The sequence below is a fragment of the Globicephala melas genome, chromosome 2, assembly GCF_963455315.2.
Source record: "Globicephala melas chromosome 2, mGloMel1.2, whole genome shotgun sequence".
NCBI classification, from domain to species: Eukaryota; Metazoa; Chordata; class Mammalia; order Artiodactyla; family Delphinidae; genus Globicephala; species Globicephala melas.
This window is the reverse complement of record NC_083315.2, coordinates 91,225,819-91,244,565: the sequence shown is the minus strand read 5'-3', so window position 1 is coordinate 91,244,565 and position 18,747 is coordinate 91,225,819. Positions and strand designations below refer to the sequence as shown.

The window sequence follows — 18,747 nt, the reverse complement described above, 5'->3', positions numbered from 1 at the left end:
ACTCCCACGCATGTAAGGACAGATGGACCTGCTCGCGCCTGAGACGTTGCCTTCATATCTGGCTTTTGTGAGACTCACACAGTCACAGAGGGCACCAATGCTTACTGATAAGAACAGGGTAACAGGCGTCTCCAGCTAAATGCCCAAACTGAGAATAAAGAGTGAGTTTCCTCAAAATGTTCCTTTGCAGAAGGCCTGTATCACAATTGCCTTCAGCTGCTTGTTAAAATGCAGATTCCTGGGCTCTCACTCTCCCAAACCTACTGAAGCAGAAGTTCTGGAAGTGAGGCTGGGACTCTATTTTATAAACAACAGACATTAAGCTTGGAAAACTACTATCAAAATAAAAATTAAATGCGAAAAAAATAGTTGGAAAACTACTGTTTAAAAGGAACATAAAATATGACAAATTTCTGGGTGAAGGTTATGAAGGAGAAAGGAAACAAAAAGAATGATACTAGCAATGGTGTACAGTATAAAGTACAAACCATGAATGGTTAAATACATGCCATCCTCACTATATTTATAATGTAGAGTTCAAAAATCTCTAGAATTACAAATTTTTAAAAATCATATTATATATACACACGCAGATAGACAGCTCTTGTGGTCTAATTATAAATGTTACTATGAAATTAGGTCATAATGACATTTCATGTATTAGGTTGCTATCCTGATAAAAAATCTCACTTCTTGAGAAATTTCACATTGGAAGACGGACTACAGAACTTAGTCCAGACATCATTCCCTACACCCATGTGCCAAACTTAGGCCTCTGCAGAAGAATCTTAGTTGATCAACTATTAGTCCTTTCTTAATAGCACCTTGAGTGGATGACAGAAAAATGACAGGAGCAAATCACTTACTGCTGTAAGGGGTCCTTCTGCTTGTGCCTCCATTGGACTTGTGGGTGTCACTGCAATAAATTGACTAGCAGCTCCAGCCTGGAGTTCCAGCCTATCTGCATATTGTTCTGAAGCAGCAGTGGCAGGGCACTTCCCAGAAACTGCTAAGATCACACCTGAGGTTTCCTTCTTTAAATGATCATTTTCTGCCCAAGGACCCAATCGGAGCTTTTCATCTTGAGGCGATTCCTCTAGGACTTGAAGGACTTCGGGTTCCTCATCGGAAGGGCTTCCAGTTGTTTTATGGCCTAAAGCCTCATTTGTCCTAAAATCCCGAAGGTCCTGTTCCTTATCCACAATCACCCATTCTTTGGAGTCAACCTCCTGCTTGCAGGAGCTCAGGTTAACGGCTACAAATCCATTGCTGCCACCACCATCTGCCTGCTCAGGGGTGTTGAAAGAGGCAGGCTTGGAAGCATCTGGAAGATACTCTTCATCATAGTGCCAGATGTGGTCAGTACGGGACACAGCAGGAACACAAGGCTTATGAAGCAGAGCAGGGAGAACAGATTCCTTTCCTTCACTGGAATCTTTCTGCATTTTCTCCAAGCTTAAGAAAATGAACACAAGTTACTTAATTGTCCTAGGGAGAATACTTATTATATAGCCTATAAGTTCTATACAGAACTAATATTTACCCACAGATGAGAAAAAAACAATATGGATAAAGCATAAGGAACATTTCACAGGTGGATAACGCTCTGCTCCACCTGTTGTAATCCTGTTTTGGAAGACGGAGCCCGTAGGAGGAAGATGTCTCTCCTGCTGCTGGGCAGGAAAGAAGCCTAACCAGGTTAACCAGGGTGACTTGTGTGATCCAGTTCACCTTTGCTTTGCCAATTCAATCACACTGCCCTCTGCTCTCTGCTCTGAGGGACTGAGGGACAACTTACCCAAGGGGCTTTTGCCTCAGCAGAGGCCCTACAAAAGGAAATGAAGAAGCTAATACACATCAGGCAAATACTTTCTGCATTTGTTTTGTCTTCAGGGAGGTATATAAATGTATACTCATTCAAGTAAACTCCTCCAAAGACAGGGCTAAGCAATAGTGTGACTGGTGGTATTTGGCTGCACTGGCTTCTGAGAACTGCTCTCACCTGCAGGGAAGCAGTTTAAGCAATACACTTGTTCCTCTCCTTAAGTTTGTAATTAGGTGCTTCACTTCCTTCAACTGTTCCCTATTCATTCTAGGCTCTGGCTTGAGTTCATTTTCTTGGAGTACTTCTGTTCTCTGTCTTATCTCTCAGCTCCTCCCTCAGCATGGACTCTCTTTCTAGTTACGTTCTTTTGTTAGACTAATTTTTTCCCAAACTAAGCTTTTATCCCTATCACACTTTTATTTTTATTCCCAATCTCATGCACAACTGAAAATGTTTAAACACTGCCCCAGTCCATCCTTTTGATCATATCAACGTGTAGACACAAGCTTACATCACATAGCTGTGAGACTGAATGAAGAATATGAAGAATACACAGCTATGAAGTACTGTTTAAAATGGAAGCTAGATTGGACAAGGCCAGAAGTGGCTGAATTATCTTCAGACACAGTAACTATTATGTTAGTTAAATACATGGTCCTTCTAACTTCGTATTTCTTTGCCAATAGTAGCCACTGGGGATGTACAATTGAAGGATGTGACTATTATTAAAGACACTCAGGTCTTAATATTACTAAAGCCTTCTATAATTCATAAATATATCCCAAGTTCTTTTTAAAGTTTCAGTCTTTTGTTATCAAAATTGGAGATAAGGGGCCTTAGAACTGTGAACTACAAACAGTCGTTACCTAGTATAGCTCTCTAAAGTTCCACCTTTCCTTCTTTCTAGGTAGAATGATAAATATCCATGTCTCTTTTTCCTACAGCATTTACTCATAGAAGGCCTTCATTAAATTGAATTCAACTGCCTATCACTTGTATATAAATTACTTTTTCCTCTACTTCATGTACTCTTCCTTCTTCTTGCCTAATACCATATTTTTCATGCCCTCTCTTATAATGCATCTTCTCCATTCCAATAAAAGAGATCATCTTCCAAACAAAATCACTTCAAAATGTTCATTTAATTCATACCTAGTCTTATGAAGTTTCCAGCTCCCACAGCCAAAGGCTATATGTTATAGAACTTGTAATAATATCAGAAGGCAAGTCACATTAAGAATGAGGATGTTAACTAAAAACATGGATAAAGATGATGACAGCTTAATCAAATCAGTGCTACAAAAATGCAAAAACTCCTTATCTGAAAAACTTTACATAATAGAAAGTAATAATATCAATAGTGTTTTAGTTGCTTTAAAACAAAAAAAAAGAAAAAGAAAAACTATTTTATACCAAGTCTCAAGAAACTTGTCAGTATCTGGCTTTGGCTCCAGCACCAAACGTTTTTCCAGCTCAAAGCTGTGAATGGAACGTAACTTTCGCACCAATGGAACATCTCTGTCTGGCTGAGTAATCTCTGAGCGGACACGAATTGGTGAACCGAGGCTTGGAGCATTCAGAATACCATTTGCTTGACCATGGCTGTTCTCCTCTTCAGTAGCAGCCTAGCAAAACATAAAAGGAAACCATGAAAAACATTCTAGTCACTATAAACGATAGGAATCATTGGAGTCTTTCAAAATAATATAAGCAAATGATTGGGATTTCGTTTCAGAAGATTAGGATATTTTGGCTAGTGTAATTCATTACATACTTGTCTATTAACCCTTTATTAAATAAGTTTTCTAAATTTATTCTCAGTTTCAGTATTTTTAGTGTTTTATATTTTGGTGCAAAGATAAACAGACTGAAAACGTTTAACAACCTTGGCTTTTTGTATTATGTCTAACTAAATGCTTGCAGGACCTTATTCCACTAAACCAAAATTAAACCTGGAGAGGACATTCTCTTTGAGACATAAGTGGTCTCACAAGAGGTAGGAGAGGTCGCCAAGCCTGAATACTCCCTGTCTCAGTTCCTCTCTAAAAACCAACCAAACAGCAACAAGAAAACTAGAGCTAGAACAATAAGCAGCTGGGTAGAGCAGAAGGAGGCTGAGAATGAGGCAGCCCAGAGGGGTGGAGGTGCCTAAGGACAGAGGATACAGTAGCACGATTACCAGGGAAATTAAGCTTTACACCAGCAGTAGGGAGAGAGAGGAAGTCTGAATGTCTATTCTGATTAAAGACCCTCAAGAATGCCCAGTTGGTCTTAAACTGGGGGTGCTCTCTGGCTACCAGGAGAAGCAGAAGACAATCTTCTCCGAAGAAAGGTTTCCCCAACCCCCAAGTTAGGCCTACAGGACTCCCACGAATTATTAATTAATGAGTAAAACACTAAAGGTAGTCAAACATATAAGAAGGCATGCCACCATGACCAAGAGTCAGCAGAAATGATAATAATAATTTAAAAAAATGTTTGTAACTCCCAAAGACTTCAGGTATCAAACTTGTTCAGATACAGCATATAGAACAGCTATGCATAAAATGTTTAAATATATAAAGGTCAACAAAGGATTACTTGGAATTAACGAATTTAACATAAATATTCAATTAAGTTGTTAAACAGCAAATTAGCCATAAAAGGCCAAAGTTATTAATTCATGAATAAGAAGACATGGCAAAAGAAATTACCTAGAATGAAGCACAGCAAAACAAGAAGAAAAATATAAAAAATGATATTAAGAGATGACAGAATAAAAAGATCTAATATATGTTTACTTAATTGGTGTCCCTGAGAGAACAGAAAGAATGAAGAGGTGACAATATTTAGGTAGAGAACAGCTGTGCATTTCCCAGAACTGATTAAAAAAAGAGATATGTGTATGCCTAGACATGTCATAGTTAAAGTGCAGAACACCAAAGACAAGGAGAAAAGCTAAAAAGTAGCTGGGGGAATGGTCATCTACCAAAAGAAAGAAAGAAAAAACAGTAGACTTCTGAACACTAATAACTGAAGACAGAAGAAAAATAACTGTCAATCAAAAACTTTGAAGGCAGCAGAAACTATTTTTAAAGAATAAGGCTGGGGGCTTCCCTGGTGGCGCAGTGGTTGAGAGTCCGCCTGCCGATGCAGGGGACACAGGTTCGTGCCCCGGTCTGGGAAGATCCCACATGCCGCGGAGCAGTTGGGCCTGTGAGCCATGGCCGCTGAGCCTGCGCGTCGGAGCCTGTGCTCCGTAACGGGAGAGGCCACAACAGTGAGAGGCCCGCGTACCACAAAAAAAAAAAAAAAAAAAAAAAAGAATAAGGCTGAAATAAATACATTTACAGCTAGGTAAAAATTGAAAGAGTCCTCTATCAGAAGACCTCAACCAAAGAAACTTCTAAAGGGAATATTTCAGGAAGAAAAACGATTGAGTCGGGGACTTCCAAAATTGCAAGGAAATGGTAAACATCTATGAAAATTCCATATAAACATTACTTGTATAAAAGAATACCACTAATAATCTAATTTACATAATTTTTTAAAAGGAAGAAATTAAAAAATAGAAAAGAATTAAATGTAGATTAAATAGTGATAACGTGAAAGAAAACTAAAGTAATTAAGACCTATGTCAAGTGCCACTTCACTCTGTCACATACACAAACACCCATATGGGCTGACAACTGAGAATGTCACTAGAGAATTTTTACTAAGAACAGTTTGCTCCTGGTGTTTACTATAAAGGCAGCCAGAGGTGACATTACAAAAATCTGACACTGACTTCCTGACTACTTTTCACTACTTATTCCTGATTACTACTAGTCCAGATAGTGCTAACCAACAACCAGACCACAGGGCAGCATATCACATCTATGCAGAGAATGTTCCTGCAAATGACTCCCATTACTGAAAGTATATACTGTTAATTTTTAAAAATTATATAGTGTAAAAATATAGTATATATTGTCCAAAGATAGGCCAAGCTCCTCAGACGTTGTCACAGAAGATTCTTTTCAAGATACATTTCCCATTCACAAAGCAGGACTAGCCAAGTTTCTATCAATCATGTTAACACATTTGAGCCGGGAGTCTCATTTTACACCTATAAATTTAACCTCCTTCCCAACTAAATAATTATAAAAATACAGGAAGTACCAAAAACTAACTGATTTGTAATTCATTGCCCCTCCATCCCATTAATCATCATCTTCCACGAAAATGGAAATGACAGGAAACAGTAAGATCAAAGAGAAATTTGGGGATAATCTACCCAAAGACTAATGAAATCATTTAATTCAGAAGTCTATATTTCTCCCCATACTTACAAGTGGACCTGTTTACAATCCTAATGAAGAAAAAATCACGTTATTCAACATCCACTTTGTCAGCTCATGACAAGTTTTATGCTTTCCACTTCCAACCCTCGTTTCCCTGCCTCCATTTGAGATAGTTTTCAGAATGAACACTCAGCTCCATTGGTCTACACTATGGAAGGAAGGTCCTTCTACTTGGAAGGATGATTAACTTCTGTTCTATAGATGTCTCTTCTTTTAGACTCCGTGTCTGATTATTTTTTTAAAACTACCTTCATCTTTTCCACAAAATACAAGATGAAGATTAATTTTTGGTGTCCATACCTGAGCATTACGAGCAAAATTAGACAAAAATATTGCAATTACAAATATATAAATAACTAGCAATACAATGTTCTACTTCTCATTCAAAATTGAGAATCATGATACTTTGCTACACCAGTAGGAGAAAAATAATAAGACATTGAGAGATATCACTTCCTATGCAAGAAATACACACCTTACAAATCCCAAGCTTTATCTTATTCCTGTTGGTATCCATCTCTTCCCAGACATCCTTCTCCTGGGGACGAGGGTGTCCCAGAGATCCAGGCAATTTATCTGGTGACACACCAACAGGGATGCCATTCTCTCCATCACTAAGCTGTTCATCTTGAAACACCTCATCTGTATTTTCTCGAAGCAAGTCTCCTGGGATGGGAGTGGCATTGGCAATTCTGAAAATAAGGAATGAAAATAAGGCAGAACTTAAAAACACCAGAATCAAAAATTACTATGGAGGCTTCCCTGGTGGCGCAGTGGTTGAGAGTCCACCTGCTAATGCAGGGGACACGGGTTCGTGCCCCGGTCCAGGAAGATCCCACATGCTGCGGAGCGGCTCGGCCCATGAGCCATGGCCGCTGAGCCTGTGCGTCCGGAGCTTGTGCTCCGCAACGGGGAGAGGCCACAACAGCGGGAGGCCCGCGTATCGCAAAAAAAAAAAAAACAACAAAAAAACAAATTACTATGGGACTATCCTACATTTTGTTTCTGGATTTAAATGATGAAGTCTATACATAATTAAGAAAGTAAAACAAAACAAAAAACCTCAGAAACTTAGGGCATGCCAATTCTACAAACTAAAAATGCATTTTTTGGGGGCCGCACTGTGTGGCATGCGGGATCTTAGTTCCCCAACCTGGGACTGAACCCGTGCCCCCTGCACTGGGAGCACGGTCTTAACCACTAGACCACCAGGGAAGTCCCTAAAACTGCATTTTTGTTTTGTTTTTTATTTTATTTTTTTAACATCTTTATTGGAGTATAATTGCTTTACAATGGTGTGTTAGTTTCTGCTTTATAACAAGGTGAATCAGTTATACATATACATATATCCCCATATCTCCTCTCTCTTGCGTCTCCCTCCCACCCTCCCTATCCCACCTCTCTAGGTGGTCACAAAGCACCGAGCTGATCTCTCTGTGCTATGTGGCTGCTTCCCACTAGCTATCTAGTTTTAAAACTGCATTTTGATCAACAGAATTTTCAAGCTGATTTAAAAATACAAATTCTGATATAACTCCCTAATTTAACAATCACTTTAAAAGTTAGAAACCTTTCATTTATTTTGCAAGGATTCTTTGTGAATTTTAATATTTTCTATTCTTTACCCATTTTTCTTAGAGAATAACAAAAACTATAAACAGAAAAATGTTAAGTGTCATAATGATATAAGCAGGTATCAGATCAATCAGTTTTGTTTTATTTTTTAACTAGTGTGCAATATGCATTTGCTTTTTCATTTACAGACTTTTTACTAAGTACCTACTACATGTAAGGCCCTAGGGACATAAAAAGAAGAAAGGAAATTCTTGCCCTCTAGGGGAAACTAGAAATTCTGCAGTTATACAGTTCATATGGTCCTGTATGAACTGATTATCAACAAATAGAAAATATTAATTGGCACTTGTCTATATGTTCTTTCAAAGCAATTTCATGTCCTATTTACATAGTTGGTCACCTCTCCCTTAGACTTCTGGCCCATGAGGGGCTTTTCTAGTTCTCAGCTATCGCTCATTAAGTGATCAGGCCCCTGCTGGCTCTAATGTTCTGTAACTAGTATGTTCTACTCTACATACTAGTTGTTGGTATTTTTAAAAAAAATATTGCTGACTGAACACAACATTCAGCACACAGTGAAACCTTTTCTTAGTGTTATCTGCACTGTCTAAAAGCAGAAAAAAACACCTTCGGTAGATTATACTGACACATACAATTATTATGAGTGGGAAAATAGACAACTTCTCAGTGTACCACTCTAAGGGCAATGGTTACACCCTGGCCCAGGTGTCATAAATATGTCATGATTTAGAACCTGCTGCATAAAAAAATTAAATTAAATTAAATTTAAAAAAAAAAAGAACATGATTTTTCAGGGACTTGTTCCACCTGATGTGATGACCTTCACTACCACCACTCTCAATGTTAAACTGGAAAAGCACTGATAATGGCTCCCAGGGAAAAACCGTACAGCTTGTAAAGTACTCCCTGTAGTTCTGACACTGGGATACAGTGGAAAGGTAGTTTGACCCAAAATAGTTCAAATGAAAGGATTTATTATAAAAGTAATTAAAGTTCAGAAATAGACTACTTAATAGATATATTTTTCAGATATAAGTTCAATATAATTTGTTTATTGACATAAGGAATTATAATGGACACTAACCTACATGTGCTATGTGGTAATCCAAATGTTTACTGAAAGAATTCCCTCTATTCCTGAGAAAAGGGAATGGCAAAGGAGGAATATTTGAATTCAGGAAGCTCAACCTACTAGCTCCACATTTTTTCCCCCATTTTAATCACTCAATGTTCTTCCAAATCCTTTTTTCCCTAGCCTAGCTACGATTCTGCTTCTTTCCAACTACCCCAATTCCTTGGCATTTCCTCCTTCCACCTCTCAGGAAACAAACCACACCTCCACCTATGAAACTGCCTCTATTTTTACTCTATCCTAGTTTTCCCCTTATATCGTGTGCTTCAGTGTAAGAGCACACACTTCAAGGAATGTTTCCATCTTCTCCACACAGGCTACCTCCCACATGACTCAGGTTCCTCTCAGCATTTATTCCACCAGTTTTATTCCTTGCTTAATTATTATTTTCTTCCTTCTCCTGTAACTCTGATCCAAATCTGGAGTTTGAGATATGGAAAGAAAGCATTCTTGTCCAAGACAATTATATTATGTTCAGGAATAAGTATGATAAGAAAGATATATGTGAGAGTATTATTAGCACATGGCCTGTGTTTGCAGGCAAGGTATAAATTACAGAAGCAGACTAAGGGAAAAAATTAAAAGATATATGGAAGAACTGGACAGATGTCAAGAGAAGTAATAAGATTGGACACCCTTTTCATATGCCCGTCCCCATAATCTAAGGTAGGGGTCGGCAAGTTAGGGCCTGTGAGCCAAATCTGGCCTGTTTACCTATTTTTGTAAATACTGTGTATGACACACATGCATGCTCATTCATTTACATACTGCCTATGTCTGCTTTAGCACTACAGTGGCAGCAGTAGTGGTGACAGACAGCAGAGCCCACAAATAGTTATCTGGCTCTTAGTGAACGGTAAGGCTTGCTGACTCTTGATCTAAAGCATCCTCTTACCTTTTCCTGAACTTACTTTCTCCCTCTATTAAGAACTAAGAGTTGTAGGACATAAATTATCATTTTTTCTCTTTAACACTGATTCTCTAGGGCTTTCCAGGTATTCTACCATATCATCTGCAAAAAGATAACTCAGAGGTCAGCAAACTTTTTCTAAAGGCTCAGATAGTAAATGGTAGGCTCGTGGGCCTAATACTTTGCAGGCAAGATGAATGCTAAAATTAGTAGGCAAATGTATGAAAAAACAAGTTCATTCGAATAGTCTCAAAGTATCTTCTCACAAGATAATTATTACTTACAAAGGGAAAAATAGTAACTTTATATAAAGTGGAAAACCTAACACCACCTTAACCAGATTACCAACATTAATATAATCAGTAATAAGACATCTTGACATTATATATCTCCTTATTCAATGCCATCGATTTTCCTCTTATCTTGGCTTTAAATGTATACCACAGATTCTTTTTTTTTTTAAGAACTTTTTAAAATAATTAATTAATTTATTTATTTTTGGCTGTGTTGGGTGTTCATTGCTGTGCGTGGTGCAATGGGGGTTACTAGTTGTGGCGAGTGGGGGCTACTCTTTGTAGCAGTGCACGGGCTTCTCACTGCGGTGGCTTCTTTTGTTGCTGAGCACTGGCTCTAGGTGCATGGGCTTCAGTAGTTGTGGCACATGGGCTCAGTAGTTGTGGCTCGCGGGCTCTAGAGTGCAGGCTCGACAGTTGCGGCGCACGGGCTTGGTTGCTCCGTGACATGTGGGATCTACCCGGACCAGGGATCAAGCCCATATCCCCTGCAATGGCAGATGGATTCTTAACCACTGCGCCACCAGGGAAGTCCCTATACCACAGATTCTGACGTGTAGTGTTTTAATTATCATTATTTTTCCTATAGCTTCACTTTGTATTTTCCCTTTCACCCAAGAGTAGTTTAATTGGAGGTTTTTAAGTTTCCAGGTGGAAGGGCCTTTGACGTTTTTGTTTTTGTTAGCAATTTCTAGTTCTATTACAGTGTGATCAGACAGTGTAATATTTCTGCTTTAAGAAACAACTTATATGTTTTCTTGGTGACCTGATAACTGATCAATTTTTGTGAATGTCCCAGGGGTACTTGAGCAGAAGGTGTAACCTCTATCATCAGGGTATAGATATTGAAAAATATGCCTAAGATCTACTTTATTGATTGTGTTGTTTGTCTTCTATTTCTTATTCTTTGTTCACTTGAATTCAGTCTTGAACTGAGTTGTATATTAAAATCTCCAATTACTAGTGTGTTTCTTTGTCTCCTTTAATCTCTCATAGTTGTTGCTTCCTAAAGATGACTGTTGTGATTCTGGTGACTAAATATTAATAAATACTATGTCCCACTTGTGAACTGTGACACTTAACATTAAAAAGTACCCTTCCATCTCTATAACTTTTAAAGCTTTATTTTGGCTTGAATTCTACATTGTCTGATATCAGGATTGTTATTCTCTTCTGACTGTTTCCATTTTTCTGGTTTATCTTTGTCCATCCCTTTCTGAAACATGTTTTTTTAGGTATATCTCTTGTATACAGCATATGTATACAGCTATATAAACCAAACTAAAAATCTTTTTCTTTTAATAGATGTCCCCATTCATATTTATTGCTATGACTGATATGTTTGGTATTAACTCTGTCATAGTATTTTATAATTATGGGTATTTTGTCATATTTGCTATATTTCTTTCTCTACAAGATGAGTATTCTTTGTACTTTAATTTATAAACTTTTAAGAATATATATTTTAGAAGGTTTGCCTTTTTGTTCTAATGGTCACCTTTGGACATTTACCTTTTTAAATGCTCTTAGTCCCGTTTCCTTATTTAACCTTTTGCTATTGAGTTTCTCAGTTTTAATTGTTATTGTTTTGTTTTTCTTCTTCAGGGACTCTAACAATATGAATGCTATTCCTTCTCCGCCTTCCATTGGCACTACTTTCTCTCTAGCCCTTTTACATGATTTCTTTATTTTCATTCTCTTGGGGCTTTTTTCCCCCTGACCTTATTCAATGCCCTTTATTAAACTTTCATTTGCGTCTACTGTCCTTTGCGCACCTTGTGATTTATTCAATTGTGAGATATCTTTTTCTTCCATTTCTTTCCTGAGTTCAACGAACTATCATTTCATTGTTTCCTCCATCTTTTCCTTTTCTTTCTTCTCTCCCTCCCCACACCACACTCACTCTATTTCTTAGTTTTCAAATTTCTGATCCAAGGTGGTTATCCATATCTTCAATGCATGAACGTATTCAGTTCCATTTGGGGTTCTGTCTTATAATTTTCTTCTTCATAGTTGTTTATTCCTGACAGGAAACTTCCTTAGTAAATATGTATTAGATTTTCTTGAGTTTTTGAAATAACACTTTATGGATATTTAAAATATTTTTCTTGTTCATTTTTGTGGCATTGGAATGTTTTACAGGATTCACAGATTAACTGGTGCCCTCCTCTGTCAGTATAGCAAAGTCCAAACACTTTAGTGGATTTTTATTTGGTCAGAGGAGATATTGTGCATCTTCTGATTTTATAGTTCTCTTTTCTTATAGGTAATTAAATTTTATTTCTCCTTTTTCCCCTCTGTAATTATTCACTTATTGCCTTTCAGCTCCAAATTCATCCTTATTGCCTATTCTGTGAAAGTGGATCTGTGCCCTTTAACTCTTTTCCTTTGCCAGCTGGCATGGGAGTTTTGTCAGTAGAGGGCACTGGAGAGACCCTGCGGGAGGAAAGGGTTTTGCTTTGGGTTCCACTGTGCAGCTTGTCAAGCTTCTCCAGCATGTGTGGCTTTCCCCGTGCCTGTCTCCTGCAGTACACAGACAGCAGCAACCAATATCTTCCCAGAGCAATGCCTACTACCCATAAGTTTTGTAGCAGAGTGTCTCTAGTAAGACACTTCCAGTAAATCGTTTTCTCTGGCACTCCGGAGGGCAGATTTCCATCAAGTTCCAGAGGGCAGATATTTCAGCAAATTCTACCAGTATGGCATTAGAGCAACTTCCCTGCCATCCAATGAGTGAGGACATACACTCACCAACAAGGTCAGTACTCAGCCCTGGGGTGGGGACTGAGGGAGCTTTTCCTTGGATGCTTAATTCAGCCCTAGGAGTAGGAGCTGCACTTTATATTTGCTATTCTTGTATTCTTTACGGTTCTCTCTACTTTTTCAATCCCACATTATTCCAATTTTGTGTTATAGGTAATAATTCTTTGTATCATCTTTCCCTGTTCAAATTACTATGTAGTTTCTCTCTCCTGATTGGACCCAAACAGATATGTGCTTTTTTCCTTCACCATTCAACTGACAAAGGGTATTTCTCCCTTTTTGTCTTTTTTCTTCCTCAGAAGCTACATGTTTTGAATCATGAATATTTTTATCTCCCTGTAGTTTATTATCTGATCTACCTGTATACTTTTTAGTATTTTCATTCTTCGGATGGATTTAGTCTTTCTGATGTTCGTTTTAAATCAACCTTAAGTCCCAGGGCTAACTTTCCTCTTCCCACAGTTTTTATTGATCTGCCTTCAGTAAGCTTCGTGGCAGGGCTGGGTGAGGCAGGAGCATAAGAGATATTACATAAGGCCTTGGGGTTTTGTTTTTTTCTCTTTTTACTTACAGTTAGTTTGATTTGGGCATCCTTTGTCTTCAAATTATGCTGAGGACATAGCTTTTATATAGTTTTATTTTTCCTTTCTTATTATTCTATCTTATTTTAGGAAAAAACTTTGGGATATGGGAACTTAAAATCTATTCATTGACTTCAGCTACCCTGAAGTGCTATCACCTGGATTTTTGCAAATGTGAGATTTATTTCTAACAACAATCAAAGGAGAAGGAGGACAAAAGCATTTAAGCAAGAATCAAAATTTCTACATAGGCTCCAGCTCTGTCACTAATCTTTAGCTAAAGTTGGATGATTCACTCAGAGTTAGAATTATTTCCTCATTTGTAAAATGAGGTGGCTGGAATAGTGCAGCGAGTCCCAAACTAAGATAAGCATGAGAAACATCTGATGCATATGGACTTCTGTGCCATACCCCTAGACATTCTGATTCAGTAGGTCTGGGGTGAGTCCTACAAATGGGTATTTTAAACAAACATCTGTGGTGATTCTACTATAGCTAGTCAAGGTCTCACATTTAAGAATTCTTAGACTAACTAATCAGGGATATCATCTCCAGTTATATGAGTCCATGTAAGCTTTTCTGATTCAATAAGCTCTAGTGATCTCATCTCAATGTAAAAACAAAGCAATGGATTAGTGATAAAGTGTTCCAATTAGCTCATTGTATGATGATTTTTCCCTATTTACTTTTTCTTTTAAACCAACTAGAGCAGGTAAAAAAAGGGGGGGTCAGAAAAAAAGACAACCCCCCCGAAATAGAAAAACAACAAACAAAAGCAACTGTATTTAATGTATATACAGGGAAAAAAATCAAAAAACAAACAAAAAACCCCCCAAGAAGATGGAAATACACTAACCTCTTCCTAATACACCTTGAAAATTAATCACTTTCATAAGAGGAGTAGCTACACGTTTTGTTCCCACTAAACTTAAGCACAGTGTAGTCAGAAATAATTGTGGCTTGTTCTTGTTCCGGGGTCCCATCTATTCTTTAGTAGTAAATGCAACAAATGCCCCTTCTCATTTTGGAGAAAATCTACTGTACATCTGACATTAACGAGTAACACAAGCTCTAAGCTGCCATTTCACGGTATAATCTTTAAGTACTTTCTAAGAAAAGTAAATCCAAACAAAGGCATATATAAGAGCAATGTTAATTCAAGGAAACCCATAGCCATCCCTATGTCTTAGTATTTGGTCATCTGAGGGAACCTGGATGGCATAAAAGACATTTCTGCTAATATTGATACAACACATCTAGGAAAGACACTGATGAACCACCTGTTTAGGACATACCCGATTGCCGCAGGGGTCAAGCGGGTGTGCAGCTGAGGAGTGGTAGAAGTAGTGGTGGTGGTGAGGGAGCCATCAGTTCCAGTCTTCTCCCAGTCGAAAGGGTCACTCTCAATTACTCCAAAGGTCTTGATGCTGTTGTCAAACACGGATGCAAGAAGCTAAACCACGAAAGGAAAAAACTAGAGTAAGCCAACAGTAAACATAATCACTTATTCTATAAGAGACAGCACCTCAGACTCTTAAATTAGTTTAGTAGTATGACTTTTTTTAAAAGCCTGATGATACAAATAGGGGAATTTGAATAAGGATTATATATGGATGATGATATTCAATTAATATTGATTTTTCTCAGTTGAGATACTGGTTTTTAGTTATGTAGGATAATGTATTTTTTCTTGGAAGATAAATAATGAAGTGTCATACTTAAAACCTACTTTCTGATGGTTTGGCAAAAGGAAATGTGTATTGTATGTGTATGTGTGCATTCAGTTTCAACCATGTGATCACTTTTTTGTGTGTGTCAAAAAGGGGCATATATGGTTCAACTTAAATAAGTGACCGGGTTAACAGGTGGTATATCTAGGTTAAGAGGCATATAAAAGTTCATTGTGCTGCCTTAGAATTTTTTTGTGGGTTTGAAAAATTCTTAAACTGTGTGTGTGTGTGCGCACATGAATTATCAAAAAGAAATCTGCTCTATTATTTTATTTATATTATATATTATTCCATTTTTGTCTTTAAATTCCAAAAGTCTAATGTAATATTGAGAAAAATCTCATAAAGACCTTCCTTTATGTTTGACAGTATGCAACATTGTCAATTTTATGATTAAAATTGGATTAATATCTCATCATTTCTCTTACTCTGTTAGTATCCTATCCTCAGAGATTCATTTTGTACATTTCCTGCCCCAGACCTGAAATCAGCACTTCTTCACTGGAGGATTTTTTACAAAGGTCTGTTTTAAGCTTTAAAGAGATTACTCTGGCTAAGAAGTGGAGAACAGATGCCATAAATAGGAGGGGGATGAGGGTGCTAGGAAGAGATGACCATTTAGCAGGCTACTGTCAACTGAGCCAGCATGGTAACAGTGGAGGTGATAAGAAGTGGTAGGATTTGGACATAATTTGTGGAGCCAACAGAACTTACTGAGAGATTAGATGAAAGCTGTGAAAGTAAAGAAAGAATAAAAGAGTAATTTATATTTCTGTCCCAAGCCACTGGGTAAATGGTGGTGCCATTTACTGAGATGGAAAGCAGTGAATGTGAGGATTGGGATATTGAAAGTTTTACGGTGTTTAGGGAGGAATAGCGAATATAGATACAAATTTGAGAGTCATCAGCATATTGATATTAACGGGTATTATTTAAAGCCATATGACTAGATGATATCATCTAAGGAGAGTGGGTAACAAGGGCTAAGGCTTAGGGCACTCCAACATTTAGATTGAAAGAAGAGATGGACTCAGCAGAAAAACAAAACAAAACAAGGAGTGGCCAGTGAGGTAGGAAACAGGTGTGTGGTGTTCTAGATACCAAGTGAAGAAACCACCTCAACAAGGAGATGGTCAAATGCTATCAATTATAAGCTTATAGTTATTTTTGATTATTTGATTTCACCCAGACTGTAAGTTCCACGAGGCTGGTACGTGTCTGATCTTGCTCATCACTGTATCTAACCAATGCCTTATGTCTAAGAATGCCATATTGTGATTTATATGAAATAAATATTTGGTCATTTAGAGGATCAAAAATACATTTCTCATATATATTTGGTCTTTGTCCACAGTTCCTGACTCACAGCTCCCAAAACCCTTGAAATTTTCTGAGAGATAAGAGCAGTGGGAGCATTTTTTGTTATAGTATTTGATCTCTACTCCTCCGTTCCTGAAATCACTTCAGAGCCATAAAGGTGAAATGGGTGTCTTGTTATTCATAACAAACCCCTTTCTACCACAACTGGGTTTATGTTAATAAGGTGACTTTTGGAAAGCACCTAAGGATGGAGGCTGGTCACCAGAGGAACCAACCATGTGATTAGAGGGTTGGAACTTTCAGTCCCACACCCCTGGCCTCCAGGGGAGGGAAGAGAGGTTGGAGGTTGAATCAATTACCAGTGGTCAATGATTTAATCAATCATTCCTATATAATGAAGCCTCTATAAAAACCCAAAAGGATGGGCTTCAGAGACCTTCCAGGTTGGTGAACATGTGGAGGTACTGAGAGTGGTGCCCTTGGAGAGGGCATGGAAGCTCCACACCCTTTCCTCATACCTTGTTACATGCAGTTCTTCCATCTGGCTGCTTGAGTTATATCCTTTGTAATTAACTGGTAATCTAGGGGGAAAACTGGCTTCCCAAGGCCTATGAGCCACTCTAGCAAGTTAATCAAACCCAAGGACGGGGTCATGGCAACCTCCAATTTATAGCCAGTCAGTCAGAAGTACACATGACAACTAGGACTTGTAATTGGTATCTAAAGTGGAAGGTAGTCTTGTGGCAATGAGTCCTTAACCTGTGAAATCTGATGCTATTTATCTCTGGGTAGATGGTGTCAGAATTGAGTTAAATTTTAGGAATCCAGCTGGCGTCAGAGAATTGCTTGGTGGTGTGGGAAAAAAATATTGGAATTGTGGGTGCAGAACCCTTAAATAGTACTCTAAAAAGTTCGAGAATAAATGTTTATTTGTACTAATACTTGCTGAAAGATTCACATGAACCTACCTTTTGTTTAAGTCCCCCCCCCTGCCAAAAATAATAGATGTAGAAAAGGAAACTAAAAAGCTAACAGGAATTGGGAAAGGCATAGTTATAAAACCTTGGAATTTTTATTTTGGTCCTATTTTTGTTGACATAAGTTATCGATGTTACAGCTTAGATCTTCCCAAATTGTCAGAGGTAGAGGGCTTTAGAAAACACAAAGGATGAAAGGAAGATGGACTGAAACCCTGCACATGAGGATTGAAACCCTGCACCTGAGAACTGAAACAGCAGACCTTGGACCTCTTTCTAACTCTGGAAATTGAGGTTCTCATAGGTTCCCACAGAGTGACATGTTTCTTTCCTGAAAGGTGGAGTCCCTATCCACAAGGCAGCATCTGCTCTGTTGTGTGAGTACTCAGACAGCTACTGCTAAATGCTCTGCCTGTACTGCGTGGCAATAGGCATGGTCCTAAACAGTTTTTATTGTCAGATGATGGAATTCTTTTCTTACATTTATCATGGTATTGTATGTCTTAGAAAATGTAGCATATGCCATTGGTCCAAAAATAAGAAACAGTTTGTTACTATGATGCTGATAACTTGAGACCAGCAGCAGGAGGCAGAAGGATAGAGGGCACATAACAAAAGAAATAGAAGGAAAGCTTAAAGCACTGAAGCACTGAAGGCACCCTACTGGGAACAAATGGTCAGATGATTAGAGCTCTGCAGATACCTTAAAGAGCAAAACATTTCTAATGTAGCAGAATAATTTTCTAATTCAGGACCACGGTTGCTCTAAATCCTAAACTTCAACAGACTGGGATAGCAGAAATAAGACAACTCAAGGCCTTTTTTTTTTGGTAACTGAATTCATCATATCACATTTGGCTAAAATAAATAATAAGACCGGAAAACTCAATTCAGTTACTCATTCAAATTGATTTCAGAATATAAATCATTAACCTTATAAATCAAATATACATATACACATATATGTATGTATGTGTAAATAAATAAATAAAACTTGTGGTCCTCATCCTTTTTTATAGCCCAATACTACTGAGGATTAAAACACTTTCACTTTCCAATCAGAACAGGAGCTCACTGTGCAGTAATTCTCAAACTGAAAAGGAAGCAGAGCAAAATCTGAAAAAAGCTTCCAGATGATTCTGACACTTCCCTCTAGGAAGACATGATCCATATTTCTCCACTGAGAATCACTGGAAATCTAGTATATATATGACTCCTTTAATTCTTCTATTTAATAATGTATTCTTAGAAAATACAAACTTATCTAAAGAGCCCAGGTTTCTCAAATTAGGGTAATG

General features: G+C 37.9%; 1 protein-coding gene across 6 annotated transcripts in view; it reads right to left on the bottom strand.

Annotated features, from left to right (window-relative positions):
- TTBK2 (tau tubulin kinase 2) overlaps positions 1-18,747 on the bottom strand; it is a 138,292-nt gene that overhangs the window by 12,432 nt on the left and 107,113 nt on the right. For all 6 annotated transcript variants that reach the window (XM_060294404.1, XM_060294403.1, XM_030842692.2 and 3 more), the window contains 4 exons: positions 14,718-14,875; positions 6,623-6,839; positions 3,239-3,450; positions 867-1,455 (listed from right to left, as the gene is read on the bottom strand). In XM_060294404.1, the coding sequence (XP_060150387.1) occupies positions 867-1,455; positions 3,239-3,450; positions 6,623-6,839; positions 14,718-14,875 (1,176 nt within the window). The remainder of the gene's footprint in view (positions 1-866; positions 1,456-3,238; positions 3,451-6,622; positions 6,840-14,717; positions 14,876-18,747) is intronic.